The sequence below is a fragment of the Phyllobates terribilis genome, unplaced genomic scaffold, assembly GCF_046119375.1.
Source record: "Phyllobates terribilis strain yellow unplaced genomic scaffold, ASM4611937v1 Scaffold_7__3_contigs__length_470593459, whole genome shotgun sequence".
Taxonomy (NCBI): domain Eukaryota; kingdom Metazoa; phylum Chordata; class Amphibia; order Anura; family Dendrobatidae; genus Phyllobates; species Phyllobates terribilis.
In genome coordinates, this window is record NW_027362767.1 from 188,403,187 (window position 1) to 188,418,002 (window position 14,816).

Here is a 14,816-nt window from a genome sequence, read left to right on the forward strand (position 1 = left end):
TCGGTGTGGGGAGGATGTGTTCCGTCCCAAAGTCCGACTGGGTCCTGGCTTCCAGTATGTTTACCCAGTGTGCCATCAGGGAGATGTACCATCCCTGGCCACAAGCACTTGTCCACGTGTCCGTTGTCAGGTGGACTCTCCTAGTAACTGCGTTGTTGAGGGCACGGCAGATGCTTTGGGACACGTGCTTGTGTAGTGCGGGGATGCCACACCGGGCAAAATAGTGTCGGCTGGGGACCGAGTGCCGAGGGACAGCCACCGCCATAAGGTTGCAGAAGGATTCCATCTCCACCAGCCTAAAAGGCAGCATTTCCAACGCAAGCAGTTGTGAAATGTGCGAATTTAGGACTGTGGCCTGTGGGGCGTTGGCTGCAAATTTCCGCTTTCGTTGAAAGGTCAGGGATATGGACAATTGAACGCTGCGGTGGGACGTGGACGTTGATGCTGTTTCTTGGGAAACTGCCATAACAAGTGAAGACTGAGAGGAGAGGGCATCTTTGCATGCAGTATGGACTGGGGATTGCCTTGCATGCACAACAGGGGGTTCTCTTACACGCACAACAGCAGAATAAGCAGTGGTGACACCCGCTGACACTGATCGTGGACCCTGGGGTTCGCCCCACAAAGTTGGGTGCTTTGCTGACATGTGCCTGATCATGCTGGTGGTGGTCAGGCTGGTAGTTTTGTCACCCCTGCTGATGCTGGCCTGGCAGGTGGTACAAATGGCCTTTTTGGGGTTATCAGCAGAGTCTTTAAAAAAATTCCAGACTCTGGAAGACCTACCGGTTGTACTGGCAACGTCCCTCGTGTTGGTGTTACGGGGAACGGTTGTCCGCCTTCTGTCTGCGGCCACCACACTGCTTCTTCCTGCCTGTTGGGGTGCTCTGCCTCCCTCCCCCTGTGTGCTGCTGGCCTCGCTCTGCGTGTCCTCCTGCCACGTTGGGTCAGTTACTAGATCATCCACCACCTCCTCCTCTTCCACTTGCGCACCACGATCCTTCTCCTCACTTTGTGGCAATTGTGTCTCGTCATCGCCCATCTCTTGTGACAAAATGCCAGCGTCTACTTCCTGTGGCCGTGGCTGTTCAAATATTTGGCCATCGCTACATGGGATCTGCTCTTCCACCACTTCAAGCGGAGCAGGTGAGGGGTACAAATCTGGAAATGGACCAGTGAACAGGTCTTCAGAGTGTCCAACTGTGGGATCAGTTGCTGTCTGACGACACTCGGCATGGTGGGAGGAAAGAGCATCAGGGTGAGGAGGAGTATGCGGTCAAGACTCATGGCTACTAACACTTGACCGTGTGGAAGACAGACCGGAGGTGGTGGTGCCCAGGTAACTGGAAGTATTGTCTGCTATCCAATTAATAACCTGTTCACACTGATCAGGTCGCAATACTGGTGTTGTTCTGTGCTTCCCTAGTAATTCGGTCAAGAACTGGGAGCGAGAAGATGTGGCTGTTGGTTGTGGCACATTTTCACCTTGGCCACGGCCCCATCCTCTGCACGCACCATCACCAGAACGTCCAGTCCCACTTCCCTTGCCACGCGCCTTGCCCATTGTAAATGAAGTAAAATAGCTTACACTCGCACTATCAATGGCAAAAGGGTAATAAAAAAGAGATTAGAACCGTGGAACTGCAAAACCACAGTTATAATTTCCTGGTGTATACCAGACTTGTTAAAATAGATATATTTGTGTCTGAACAGTGAGCGACACACTCAAACTGTTTTTTTTTATGGAAAAAAGGCAAGCAGATTGATAACACCCAGATTTGAACCGTGGAGGAGGAAAACCACAGTTCTAGTTCTCTGGCCGACACCAGAATCTTTTAAACAGATATATTGGTGTCTGAACAGTCAGCGAGACACTCAATTTATTTTTTTTTTTGGGGGGGGAATACCAAAAGGTTATTAAGACGGGTATTTGTACAGTGTGACTGAGGAAAAAAAAGAAGAGAGTATTTAGATGAAAAAAAAAGGATTTTTCCTGTCTCCCGACACCTGGTGCTAAGTCCAGCAATTTCAGCAACAGGAGCAGCACACAGGACTGTAATGCAGCGTTTGCTGGTATAACCACTGCGTCTCCTATACAGCCTGCCTGCCTGATATCTGGGATGGATATTAGTCCTGAGAAGGACTGTTTGTTTGATTTTGCAAGCTTTACAGACCCTACACTAACTATTTCGCAGTATAAATCTCTCCCTAGCTCAGCAGCACTGACCCTACACTGTCTGATCCGGAGCGACTGTGTCCAAGATGGCGGCGCCCGGTTTTAAACACTTGAGGTGACGCTGTGCGGCCAGCCAATCACTGTAATGCCCACAAACAACATGGCTGCAGCATTACAGTGACTGGCTGGAAATCCCTGCATGTTCATTGGCTATGTAAAGAGCGCCAAACATGCAGGGCGGAGACCCGAGCTCCCGCCTGAGTAACCCGGAAATGCTCGGTGCTCGCCGAACATCCCGAGTAGTGAGATGCTCGGGCGAGTACCGAGCAGTGTCGAGCATGCTCGCTCAACACTAGTGTTGATGTCATTAGTCCACACCCCTCCTCATTACAGAGATGCACATCACCAGATTTACTTAATTGGTAGTTGGCTCTCAAGCCTATGCAGCTTGGAGTAGGACAACATGTAGAAAAAGTATCATGTGATCAAAATACTCATTTGCCTAATAATTCTGCACACAGTGTATATCCCTGGTACTAAGAATGTTAAAGCCGATGCTTTATCTCGCAGCTTCTCTCCTACGGTCGGTGCCGAGGAGGAGGAGAGCATTTTACAGAAAGGAGTTGTGGTGGCAGCATTGGACTCCGTTTTGGAGAATGGGATTCTGAAAGCTCAAAATGATGCTCCATCTAACACTCCCCATGGGAGGTTGTTTGTGCCTAGAACCGTTAGGAGAGACTTGTTTGTGGAGTGTCATGAGTCTCGGTTGGCAGGTCATCCAGGAATTTCTGAGACTAAGAGACTTATCAGTCGCAGTTTTTGGTGGCCTGGATGGCAGAAGGAAGTCATCAAGTGGGTGCGTCAATGTACGGTGTGTGCTAGGTCAAAGGCTTCACATACCCCTGATGCGGGGTTTACTTTGCCCTCTGGAGGTTCCTAGTGCGCCTTGGACGCATCTCACAATGGATTTTATTACTGACCTTCCTGTGTCCGAGGGTTTTACTGTCATCTGGGTGGTCGTGGACCGTTTTAGTAAGATGTCATTTGGTTCCATTCATTAAGTTGTCTTGTGCCAAGACACTCGCTAAGGCGTTTGTTAAGGAGATTGTCAAGCTCCATGGCGTCCCCACGGATATTGTTTCTGATAGAGGACCTCAGTTTGTGGCTCTCTTTTGGCGTGCTTTTTGTGACAGATTGGGACTCCATTTGTCATTTTCGTCTGGTTATCATCCTGAGTCTAATGGACAGACAGAAAGAAAGAACCAGGATGTTGAACAGTTTTTGGATTTTTTTGTGGCGGACAATCAAGAGGTGTGGTCTGAGTTTCTGCCTCTCGCAGAATTTGCTCTTAACAATCATACATCCTCCTCTGCTGGGTGTTCTCCTTTTTTTTGTTGTACTGGGAGACATCCGTCTTTTGGTTCGTTCTCCAAATTTGGGTCGGAGGTGCCGGAGGAGGAGAATTTTTCCAATGATTTGGAGAGAGTTTGGACTAATGTACGTTGCAACCTTCAAGAGGCTAACAAGAAGTCCAAGAAGTATTTTGACAGGAAACGTAAAGAGGTTTTGTTTACTGTGGGTGACATGGTTTGGTTGTCCTCAAGGAATCTGCGGTTGAGGATTCCCTCTAAAAAACTAGGTCCTAAGTTTGTTGGTCCATTTAAAGTGCTTCAGGTTGTTAACCCATCTGCGGTTAGGTTGGATGTCCCTACTTCCTGGAAAATTAATCCTGTGTTTTATGTTTCCTTGTTGAAAAAGGCTGACGTATCTAATAGGGACACCACTGTCACAGTTCCTCCTGTGGTGGAAGACGGCGAATATGAAATTTCACGTATCTTGAATTCTAGATGGCATAGAGGGAGATTACAGTATCTTGTCTCCTGGAAGGGTTTCGGTCCCGAAGATAACTCCTGGGTAAGGACGGATAATGTCTCTGCTCCTAGGCTTGTTAAAGCTTTCCACAGGAGGTTTCCGGATAGGCCTGGGCCTGGAGGATCCGGAGGATCCTCATAGAAGAGGGGGTACTGTTAGAACCCTCCTGTTTGTTTTTTCAATCTTGTGTTTTGCGGTCACGTGACCATCAGCCTTTATATTCCAGCTTCGCCTTTTTGGCTCTGCTGGACTTCAGTGTTGTTTGACTGTTTTGCTAGCCAGGTGCTTCGGTGCCTATCTCTGTTAGTTCACTTGGTCCTTCTGGGACCTCTAGTACCTTTTTGTCAGTTTATGTTTTTGTGTTTTGCAACAAGTTTCTCTGTTCAGGAGGTGTCCAATTTTTGTTCCAGTCCTTAGTTCTTTTAGGGACCCCATTCCTTTATTCTATAGGTCTTCGTTCAGACTAGCCTAGGACTAAGGCGGGTCCGTTCACTAGGAACAGGAAGCCCGCTACATCGTAGGGATTCAGCTTAGTCTTACTGTAGGGAAAGCTTTCCCCTTCTTTCCTTAGTACGTGTTGCAGATCATAACACCAGGAGTCTGGAGAAGGGCCCAGACTCACCCAAATTCTAGGCCACGCAAGAGACGAGTGGGTACATCTGCATTAGTCTGACTCAAAACTAGTGAAACTGAGAGAATGGGTCGCCCTGGGGCAAAAATCTGACCAGGAGGCTGCTTCACTCCCAACTACCCTGCAAATCTTGGGCCAGTGGGAAAGGCTCTCCCTGAAAGATGGCCTACTGTGTCGAAGGATATAATTACCTCGGGAGTTCGATGTTACTTGACAAGTAGTGATTCCAGAGGTGCTAGTAGTGCAACTAGCCAAGGAAGCTCATGAGAGGGGTGCCCACTTTGGTGTGGAGAAGACCTTTCGGTGGTTACAACGGCTGGTGTATTGGCCGCAACTGCGGCAAGAAGTTGAAGGAGCTGCCGATGCCACTTTCGAATAGGACAGAGATTGAACCGGGAGATGATTTGCAATCTCCAGTGGTTGATTCTTCAGGGACTCCAGAATCACCTCTGCAGGAGGAACTCCGCAGGATTGAGCGGGCCAATGCCGGAATTCCTCCTAACCCATATGCCCAGAAACAGTTTGTCTGGTCTCCGATTCAGCAAAAAAATGAAAGAGTATTCTCAACTCTTGGCTGAACTCGCACTGCCTGTGAAGAGATGTCAATCCTGCAAGAAGTCCACTCGCCCGAGGACTGGCGAGCAAAAAGGGGGGAGGAATGTAGTAAAAGGCAATGAAACATCAGGAGAACTCTTGCTGGATGTGTCAGTGGTGAAGAGAGATTGCCATCTGCTGGCCAGGCAAAATCAAGCGGAACCAAGTTCTGCTTGAAGAGTTGAAGGGGGAGGAAATTCAGATGTCGAACCTGATCAGGTGACCTCCAGGAAGGATTTCCTGGATATAAAAGCCCAGCATGCCAATTCACTGGCAGACTTGGCGTCAGATTGCAGGGAGAGCAGACGTGCTCAAGTGGTACTGCAGAGCCCAGCGTGACGGGTCTCAGCCAGAGGCCTGCGTCGCCTAAGTGCTGAACACCACCTGATAAGGCCTGGACCCCTCACAGAAGAGCCTCGAGTTCTGCGCATGATGGCCAGAGCCAGGACCCGCACTCTGCATTGATCAAGTTTCCAGGATTTGACGTTATCTGTCAAGAGCCGAGGTCTGGACTCCCTTACCCCAGGCCTGAGAGACTACCGTCGACGGTCAAGCCGAGAAGAGCTGAGAGAAGACCGCGACAGGAGAAGAGCCCCTGCAGTAATAGATTAACAGCGCGAGTCAGCAGGGCCGTCACTTCCACCTTTTACCTACAGTACAGGGGACAGTTGGGATTAGGACTTCAGGTTGGGAAGGGGCTGGTTGGTGCGTGAGAGGCTAAATGGCATCTGATTGACTATATCCGGAAGAGACTTGCGGCCTAGCAGGAAGAACCGGTGACCCCCGCTAGGGCCATATACAGTATATAGAAAGAGAACTTACATGGTGACTCCCATGACTGGATGCATCACATTTTTGCAAAGAACTTTACTGTTATTTACTGAAAAGACTTCCCATTGTTATTCCAAGTTATTGTTGATTCCCATTGTTACTAACCCTTTAAAATAATTGTTATATATACAGTATAAAGTGGTTATATCAATCCCTGACTGTTGCATTCCGGCACGTGTTACACAACTGTTCTTTATTGTTTAATGAATTACAAAAAAAGTCCTGAAAATGCCAGTAAAAAGAAGCCCTAAAACACTACAAAGAAGGCACTGGTGGATGAAAATGTTGAAAAAGCAACAAAAAAATGTTATGAAAGACACTTCAGGTTCACAAAACTCAAGAGAAAAATAATCCCAAAGTGTCTTCTGCTTGGAAAATGGATGGTTTGCACAGCCGGAAAAATCCGCAGTGTGAACATACCCTAAGGGCTCTTCCCAGTGCTTGGATATTATTGGTATTGGCAGTAAAACAAGTAAAAGCTGCTTCGTTTCTGGCTGACCTGGAGAGATAACCTAAAAAATCTCTTTTTTTTCTTTAATTAAACTCAGACAATTTCTCCTTTGTTCTGAGACTGTAGATTCGGGACAGGGGGCGGTTACACCCTGGCTCCATACTTCTGTAACAGGAGCAGAAGACAATCAGTCTTTTCATGTCCTGGCAAACATCACACAGGGAGCTGCTCCTAGTGTCCGGGATGTAGGGCCGCCTGCCCATACATTATGAGGGGCGCATCCCCCCTGTGCCAGACCCTGCTGCTCCTCCAAGGGGAACCCAGTGCCCACACCGCTACCCTGCACCCGAGAAGACCTGTCTGACCATTGGCAAATGCTCCATGGAACAATGAAGAGAAATGCTTTCTTATGTAGATAAGACGCAACATCTCCGCCGCCGTCTTCAGCCTTTTCCTCTTTGGGATGAAACGTTCCTCTGCTACAGGGCAGTGAGGTAAGTGATGTGGACTCTGCCCTCCTTCATCTCAGACTTCTGCTTCTGTCCTATAAGGGCCTTGTAGATCCCCATATAGATCCCCATATAGATCCCCATATAGATCCTCATATAGATCCTCATATAGATCTCCATGTAGATCCCCAATGAACAGGAACCACACATACTTTGTAATATACTGTTGTGTATACTGAATGCCCCCAAAGTATCCATGTGTAAGCCCCCATATACATGGGTCACATGTACACAAACTGTAATCACTGTGGTCTTTTATACCTCCAATGTGGCACATAAGGCCTCAAACACACAGTTCCATACTGTGCCAGCTCCATAGCTGCAGTATTGTTGTAAAGAACATATTGATCATAGAATCATAGAATGGTAGAGTTGGAAGGGACCTCCTGGGTCATCTGGTCCAACCCCCTGCTCAAAGCAGGATTCACTAGATCATCTCAGACAGATGTCTGTCCAGCCTCTGTTTGAAGACGTCCATTGAAGGGGAACTCACCACCTCTCGTGGCAGCCTGTTCCACTCATTAATCATTGATAGTCATGCTATGGCAACTCCATTTTGTCTGCTTGCTTCAAAATCATGTTATTATACTCTTTGCATAACATACATTCTTTCCTTCTCTTCCTCTTGATTCACATGAAACTTTCCCACACTAACCTTTTCTCTCAAGAACATTCTATGAGACACCCTGCTCCTGTTATCTAGCTAATCTGATCCGGGATGTATGACCTTGTAACTTTCCATCATGCACCAAACTAATGATAATATGACCATATGTGTATTTCCGTAATAATTGTACTAACATTAGTTCAAGCTTGTAGTATGGCTGTAGGTGATTGGATATTAATAAACTCAAAACAATATAAAATGCTAAGTAGAAATAAACGGGGTTAGAGATTCTTGAATCCCCCCATACAGAGCTTTGCCTCCGTCTGGTTTTCTATTGGATTGCAATCAACCTTGCAAAATAATTTGACACTCACTTGGTCAACCGTGAAAGGGTCATTACTGCTCTCCCTCAACATTGTCACTTGGCGGAAAGATGTCAGTAATACTGACTGAAACTTTTCCATTACACGGACGCCACCAGGAGTGCCATCAACAGATGGATTCATTCCTCCATCACAATGTTGCTCACATTTCCATTATCCACCAGGCACCAGAAGTACCAAAACTGGTGATTTCCCCCACCGCAAGACCTCTCACATAACCTCCTGTACAAGGCTCCTCACCTGGGCTTCGACCCTCCCTGACGTCCGTCCTTCCAGGTTAAGCTCTGGCCAGAATGATAATGTCAGGGCAGCTACGGTGCTTCTCAAACACACAGCAGCCGACCAGTGCCTCACCATAGACCACAGAGACCAGGCTGCCACGCCAAATCCTGGACCATCATGGGAGAATCAACATCACACCCAGCATGGCACTTCATACACTGGAAAGTAAAGTGCCAAGTTGGGTACGAGGTACAACTCTATGCACGCCCCACCGGGTGCCCACTGGACACCTGGAGAATGGGATCCAGCCCTGAGCACTGCCTAGTCTTATTAATGCCTCACACTAGTACAGATCAGTCCACCCAAGGTCGCCTTGAGGTAAAACGCCATCCCATTTCCACCTATTACACAGTAGCCACCCAGAGGTGCAGCGCAGTTTCCTCCCCACCAAGCGCAGAACAACATTTTCTACCAGTTTCCATTTACAGACTTGTTCTAATGCAATCTCTAAACCCTCACATATGCAAAACCATTTGTGTTCTGGAGGTAACAGAGATCTGGAGAAATTAATATTTTGTACTATATGACTCTAGTTCTATGCAAATTCCGAGAGGAACAGGACTTGAACCAATAGCGCCACCTATTGGAAGTAGCAATCCTTAAAGTCAATATCAAACCTCTAATAAAGAGACATTACCTCTTAGACTCCTGTCAGAGGCCTCTTGACCAGCCAAATCATACCTCTTGCTTGGCACTGAGAAGGAGCAAACACCCCGAAATACATGTTTGGCTTTCATACAAAATCATGGGGCAAGGCTCATTAAAGGGTCGATAATGGCATTTTAGATTGCTACTTCCAATGGGTGGCACTAGAGTTCTAGTTTTCTTCCTCTCTGCAGAGAAAATTTGCATATTTATTTTCCCAGAGGAGCATTGCACTGCCTATAAGTGTCCTCACACCAGCTTGGCACTCTCCACGAGGAGAGACGTTATCCCTTAGGTTATGTGCACACGATCAGGAATTGCTTGCAGAAATTTCTGCAGTGTTTCTGCAAGGTTCTGCACCTCTCTGCAGCAAAAATGCTGCGGAAAATCCACATTGTTTTTGATGCGTTTTTTTTCTGCGCATTTGCCATTTCTTTTTATCCAATGCATTGTATGGAAAAACACAGGCCAAAACGCACAAAGAATGGACTTGCTGCTTCTTTTACTGCACATGAAATTCAGTCAGGAAAAAATCGTGATCATCTGCACAGAACTTGCAAAATGTCATAGAAAATCATGGGATAAGTTTTGCAATGGCCCATTTCTGCATGGAGAAAACGCACCAAAAAACGCACAGTGTGCACATAGCCTTAGACTCTAGTTTCTGTGACATTCATTTTCCCCTTTCGATGTGACCATGATGTTTAGGATGTGTAATTGCATTATAACAGCCTCCCTGTGCACTGCAGGGGTATTAAAAGATCCCTATAAATTTCAGTATCATCTACACCTGCTATTGGGGAGCTGGTATTGTGTTTGCATACTAATGAACATATGACTTTTCTACAATCTATGAATGTTTTTTTTTTTTGCAGTGTCTATTGCTAAAATCCTGGAGCAAGAATGAAAGACAGAAAAACAGTAGCAATAAGTCACTACCCCAAAGCAGCCATAAGTGATGGCAAGACTGTGGTTATAGGTAGCCCATCCATGCCGACTGCAGGACTCCTGACATCACAAGGGGTGACGGCTCCTAAGCAAAACACCTTTGGGTTGACTCCATCCCAGCACTTCCGAGCTAGTGTGCAACTCCAGAGGCTTAATACCCAATATCAAGGAGCGGCCGCCACTCAGCACTGGGCATTGAGCAGTCAGGTGTCCCTCGCAAGTGGAGCTGGAATATTTGACTTGGATCGGGTAGATGAAGACGTCCTCAAATCTTTGGTTTTGGAGATGGGTCTAGACACGGCCAACGAACTTCCAGAGCTTTGGTTGGGGCAAAATGAATTTGAATTTGCTCCAGAACAGTTGTTGATTTTAGAGCAATGAAATGTACCTGTAAGAATACTGCCATAAAACAACACAAACACACAATATTCATTATAGGGGCATAACTAGTGGGTGCACAGGTAGTGATGTCTGCAACGGCTTTATCACATGAATGAGTTTTATCAATTGTACACGGGAGCTGGGAGTCTGGTACAGATTCTGCATTGGGCCGAAAGCTAATTGCATATGTGTATTTTCAGATTATTCAAAAATAATCCATATATTTATTGTATACGTAAATTATCTCCTGTATAATGTAACGTTGTTATTAAATACTTAGAAATTGTTGTGAATGGAAGCAGTTTATTGTAATAGCTACCTACAGTCGGGAAAATACATATTTGATACGCTGCCAATTTTGCAAGTTTTCCCACCTACACAGAATGGAGATCTGTAATTTTTATCGTAGGTCACTTCACCTGTGAGAGACAGAATCTTAAAAAAAAAAAAAAAAACAGAAAATCACATTGCATGATTCCTACATAATTAATCTGCATTTTATTTCATGAAATAAGTATTTGATACAATAGAAAAACAGAACTTACTATTTGGTCCAGAAACCCTTGTTTGCAATTACAGAGGTCAGACGTTTCCTGTAGTTCTTGACCAGGTTTGCACACACTGCAGCAGGGATTTTGGCCCCCTCCTCCATTCAGATCTTCTTCAGATCTTTCAGGTTTGAGTTTCAACTCCCTCCAAATATTTTCTATTGGATTCAGGTCTGGAGACTGGCTAGGCCACTCCAGGACCTTGAAATGATTCTTACGGAGCCGCTCCTTAGTTGCCCTGGCGGTGTGGGTATCGGGTCATTGTCATGCTGGAAGACCCACCCATGTCCCATCTTCAATGCTCTTACTGAGAGGAGGTTGTTGGCCAAAATCCATGACCCCATCCATCCTCCCTTCAATACGGTGCAGTTGTCATGTCCCCTTTGCTGAAAAGCACCCCCAAAGTATGATGTTTCCCTCACCATGCTTCACGGTTAGGATGGTGTTCTTGGGGTTGCATTCATCCTTCTTCTTTCTCCAAACATGGCGAGTGGAGTTGATACATGTCACTGGTGTGTCAGGTGTAATAGACAGTCGCTCTGGATCTGGCTGTAGAAAGTCACTGCGCTTGGCATTGCAGACACCTTCTTAATCCTTCTTCCTTTAAGACCCAGCAGTGACCTCCCTCCTGCTGCTGCTTGACACACCCTTTCATGGGAATTAAAAACACTCAGTTTGCTCCAGGCAATCACCGGTGATACTTCTACTTTGTGCGTGCTTGGAGCACTAGCTGTTGGCTGGCTTCTTCTCTGCTGCTCTAGGAGGTCTGTTGGCGTTACTGACGTGCCCCCTGGGCCGTGGGGTACCCGGTGCTGGGCCGGTAGATGCTGGGGGTTGTAGTCACAGTGGCAGTGACCCGGTCCGTGACTCAGGGCGGTCAATCCAGGGGGTTCGTTGTATAGGTTTTTATAATGTCCGCCTACACCACCTGTGGAGTGCGGCTAATGAGGCTGCCGCTGCGGAACAGTCCTCTGAAGCAGGTGGTATTGCAGCACGAGTGATATAACTCCCCACAGGAACAGTGTAGCTTCAGGGCAGTGTGGGTGGATGATGGTGGTTGTAGTGCAGTTATACATGGCAGTTGAACAGGGCAGGAGACAGGTAAGGTGCATAAGATATTCATACTGCATTATGCATTAGTCTTATCAATCTGCTTTTTATTTGTTTTCACTTCTGCTTTCTCACAACTCGGCCGCCCTTTAACACATTCTGTGCACTCACTCTACATCAGCCCCTCCCTTCTCCCCTCTCCCATGTACAACTCTGAGGCTCTGCTGACATTCCTCACCCACTGCAAACCATCCTCTACCTCCATACAGCACTCAAAACGTTCATACAAATCATTGCACCACCTGCTCTTTCTCTTCTTTCTCCTTTTACTAGTCGCAGGCGACATCTCCCCTAACCCTGAGCCCCCCTCCACTAGCATACATTACTCTCCTCCAGCTGCATATAGAAACCCCGCTAATCTTATTAACGTTCAGTGCATGCCCTCTATCGATTTCCATTGTGCTCTCGGGAACGCATGGTCTGTGTCTAACAAACTAACTTACATCTATGATTTTTTCCTCTCTAATTCCCTTAAACTCTTGGCTATCACTGAAACCTGGATTCAGCAGCCAGACACCACCGCTGCTGCTGCACTCTCGTTTGGTGGGCTGAAATTTTCACATACCGCCAGACCTGGCAACAGACAGGGTGGAGGTGTTGGTCTGCTCCTTTCCTCACAATGTGCTTTCCAGGTCATCCCCCCGGTTCCCTCACTTATGTTTCCTTCCTTTGAAGTCCACACCATCAGACTCTTTAAACCCTTCTCCCTGCGAGTGGCAGTTGTGTATCGCCCTCCTGGCTCCTCCCACCAGTTCTTGGATCACTTTGCCACCTGGCTTCCTCACTTTCTATCCTGTGACATCCCCACCCTCATCATGGGCGACTTTAACATCCCCATCGATGATCCCCTCTCCCAATCTGCCTCTCACCTACTTTCTCTAACCTCTTCATTCCGTCTCTCACAGTTTACTAATTCTCCTACCCATGAAGACGGGAATACTCTGGACCTGTTTTTTTCCAGTCTCTGCTCACTGGATGACTTTCCCAACTCCCCTCTCCCGCTCTCGGACCACAACCTTCTTTCCTTCTCTGTTAAGAATTGTCTCCTGACCCGGGACACCCCCACTTACCACACTTATAGGGATACACGTACCATTAATACCCAGCAGCTTATGGACAATCTCCACACATCTTTAGCCCCCATCTCCTCCTTCTCCTGTCCAGACTTAGCATTGTCACACTACAATAATACACTGAAGAGCGCCCTAGATGAAGCAGCTCCTTCTACTCGCAGAAAGACCCGACACGGACAACGGCAGCCCTGGCACACAATGCAAATACGTTTTCTTCAACGTTGCTCAAGGTGTGCTGAGCGTCAGTGGAGAAAATCTCTTTTAGCAGAGGACTTCATCCACTATAAATTCATGCTCAAAACCTATAACTCTGCCCTTCATCTGGTCAAACAATCCTACTTCACCACTCTCATCACTTCAATGTCCAACAATCCAAAACGACTTTTCGAAACCTTAAACTCCCTCCTGAAACCTAAAGCACAGACCCCCACCACCAACCTCAGCGGGGAGGATCTGGCCACTTATTTACTAGAAAAAATCAACCACATCTATCAGGACATCTTAGCCCAATCTCCTCAGTGCCTGGATCCCCTTCCCTGCCGCACTTCAAGCTCACTTGCCATCTTTGAGCCTGTTACAGTAGAAGAAGTTACCCAGCTCCTCGCTTCTTCTCGACCTACAACCTGCAACAGTGACCCCATTCCTTCACATCTCCTGCAGTCTCTCTCACCGGTGGTCACCACTCACCTGACTAAAATATTTAACCTCTCTCCTTCTTCAGGTATCTTTCCCTCCTCATTTAAACATGCCATCATAACCCCTTTACTTAAAAAGCCACCCCTGGACCAGACCTGTCTCTAACCTTCCTTTCATCTCTAAACTCCTGGAACACTTGGTCCACTCCCATCTAATCCGCTATCTCTCAGATAACTCTCTCCTCGACCCTTTACAATCTGGTTTCCGCTCCTTAGGGTATGTGCACACGATGCAGAAATGAAGCAGAAAATTTCTGCATCATTTCTGCATCTCCCTGGCAGAAAAAACGCATGCAGATTGTGCATGCGTTTTTCCTGCAGAATACATGCGGATCCACATGCAGATTCACATGCGTTTCCGCATGCAGATTGACAAGCGCTTTCCAGGCGATGTTAGCATCACCTGGAAAGTGCTTGATAACTAGGTCACACTATATAAATCCATGCAAACAGCATGGATTTATACAGTGTGAACCGAGAGAGTGTATATACTTACCTCCGATGGCCCGCGCTGTCCTGCTCACTCCGTTCTCCCGGCTGCCGGCAACTTTGAATTGAAAGACCTGCCGACGTCAGCGTCACGTGACCCGTCACATGACTCTGACGTCACCGCAGGTCCTACAACTCACTGCAAGTGCCGGGAACCAAGCGGGAGCGCTGCGCGGGCCGACAGAAGGTAAGAATACATTTATTTTTTATTTTATTCTTCTTTTTACAGCTTTTTTAATGGTACCTGGGTGTGGATGAGACTCTCCTCTCCTCCACACCCGGGTACCATCCGCACATTAGAACGCACCAATTACGCAAGTACAAATGCTGTCTTGCGGAATTGGCGCGTTCTAATGCAAGTCAATGGCGGCGAAATCGCCGCGTTTCCGCAAAATTAATTGACATGCTGCGGATTTTTGACCGCAGCGTTAACGCTGCGGAAAAATCCGCATCATGGGCACAGCACATGCGGATTTCCATTGGGGAACATTGCTTCCCTTCTACCATGCGTTTTTCATGCGTTTCCGCGGCGTTTACGCAACTGCAAAAACGCCGCGGAAACGCATGAAATACGCATCGTGTGAACACAGCCTT

General features: G+C 47.1%; 1 protein-coding gene across 1 annotated transcript; it reads left to right on the forward strand.

Annotated features, from left to right (window-relative positions):
- Nucleotides 1–9,881: 9,881 nt before the first annotated feature.
- CITED1 (Cbp/p300 interacting transactivator with Glu/Asp rich carboxy-terminal domain 1) lies at nucleotides 9,882–10,307 on the forward strand. Its single transcript, XM_073642328.1, has one exon. The coding sequence runs from the start codon at nucleotides 9,882–9,884 to the stop codon at nucleotides 10,305–10,307; it is 426 nt and encodes a 141-aa protein (XP_073498429.1).
- Nucleotides 10,308–14,816: the final 4,509 nt, after the last annotated feature.

Coding starts and splice junctions, on each gene's coding strand:
- CITED1 (XM_073642328.1), top strand. CDS start 9,882: ATGAAAGACAGAAAAACAGTAGCAATAAGTCACTACCCCAAAGCAGCC.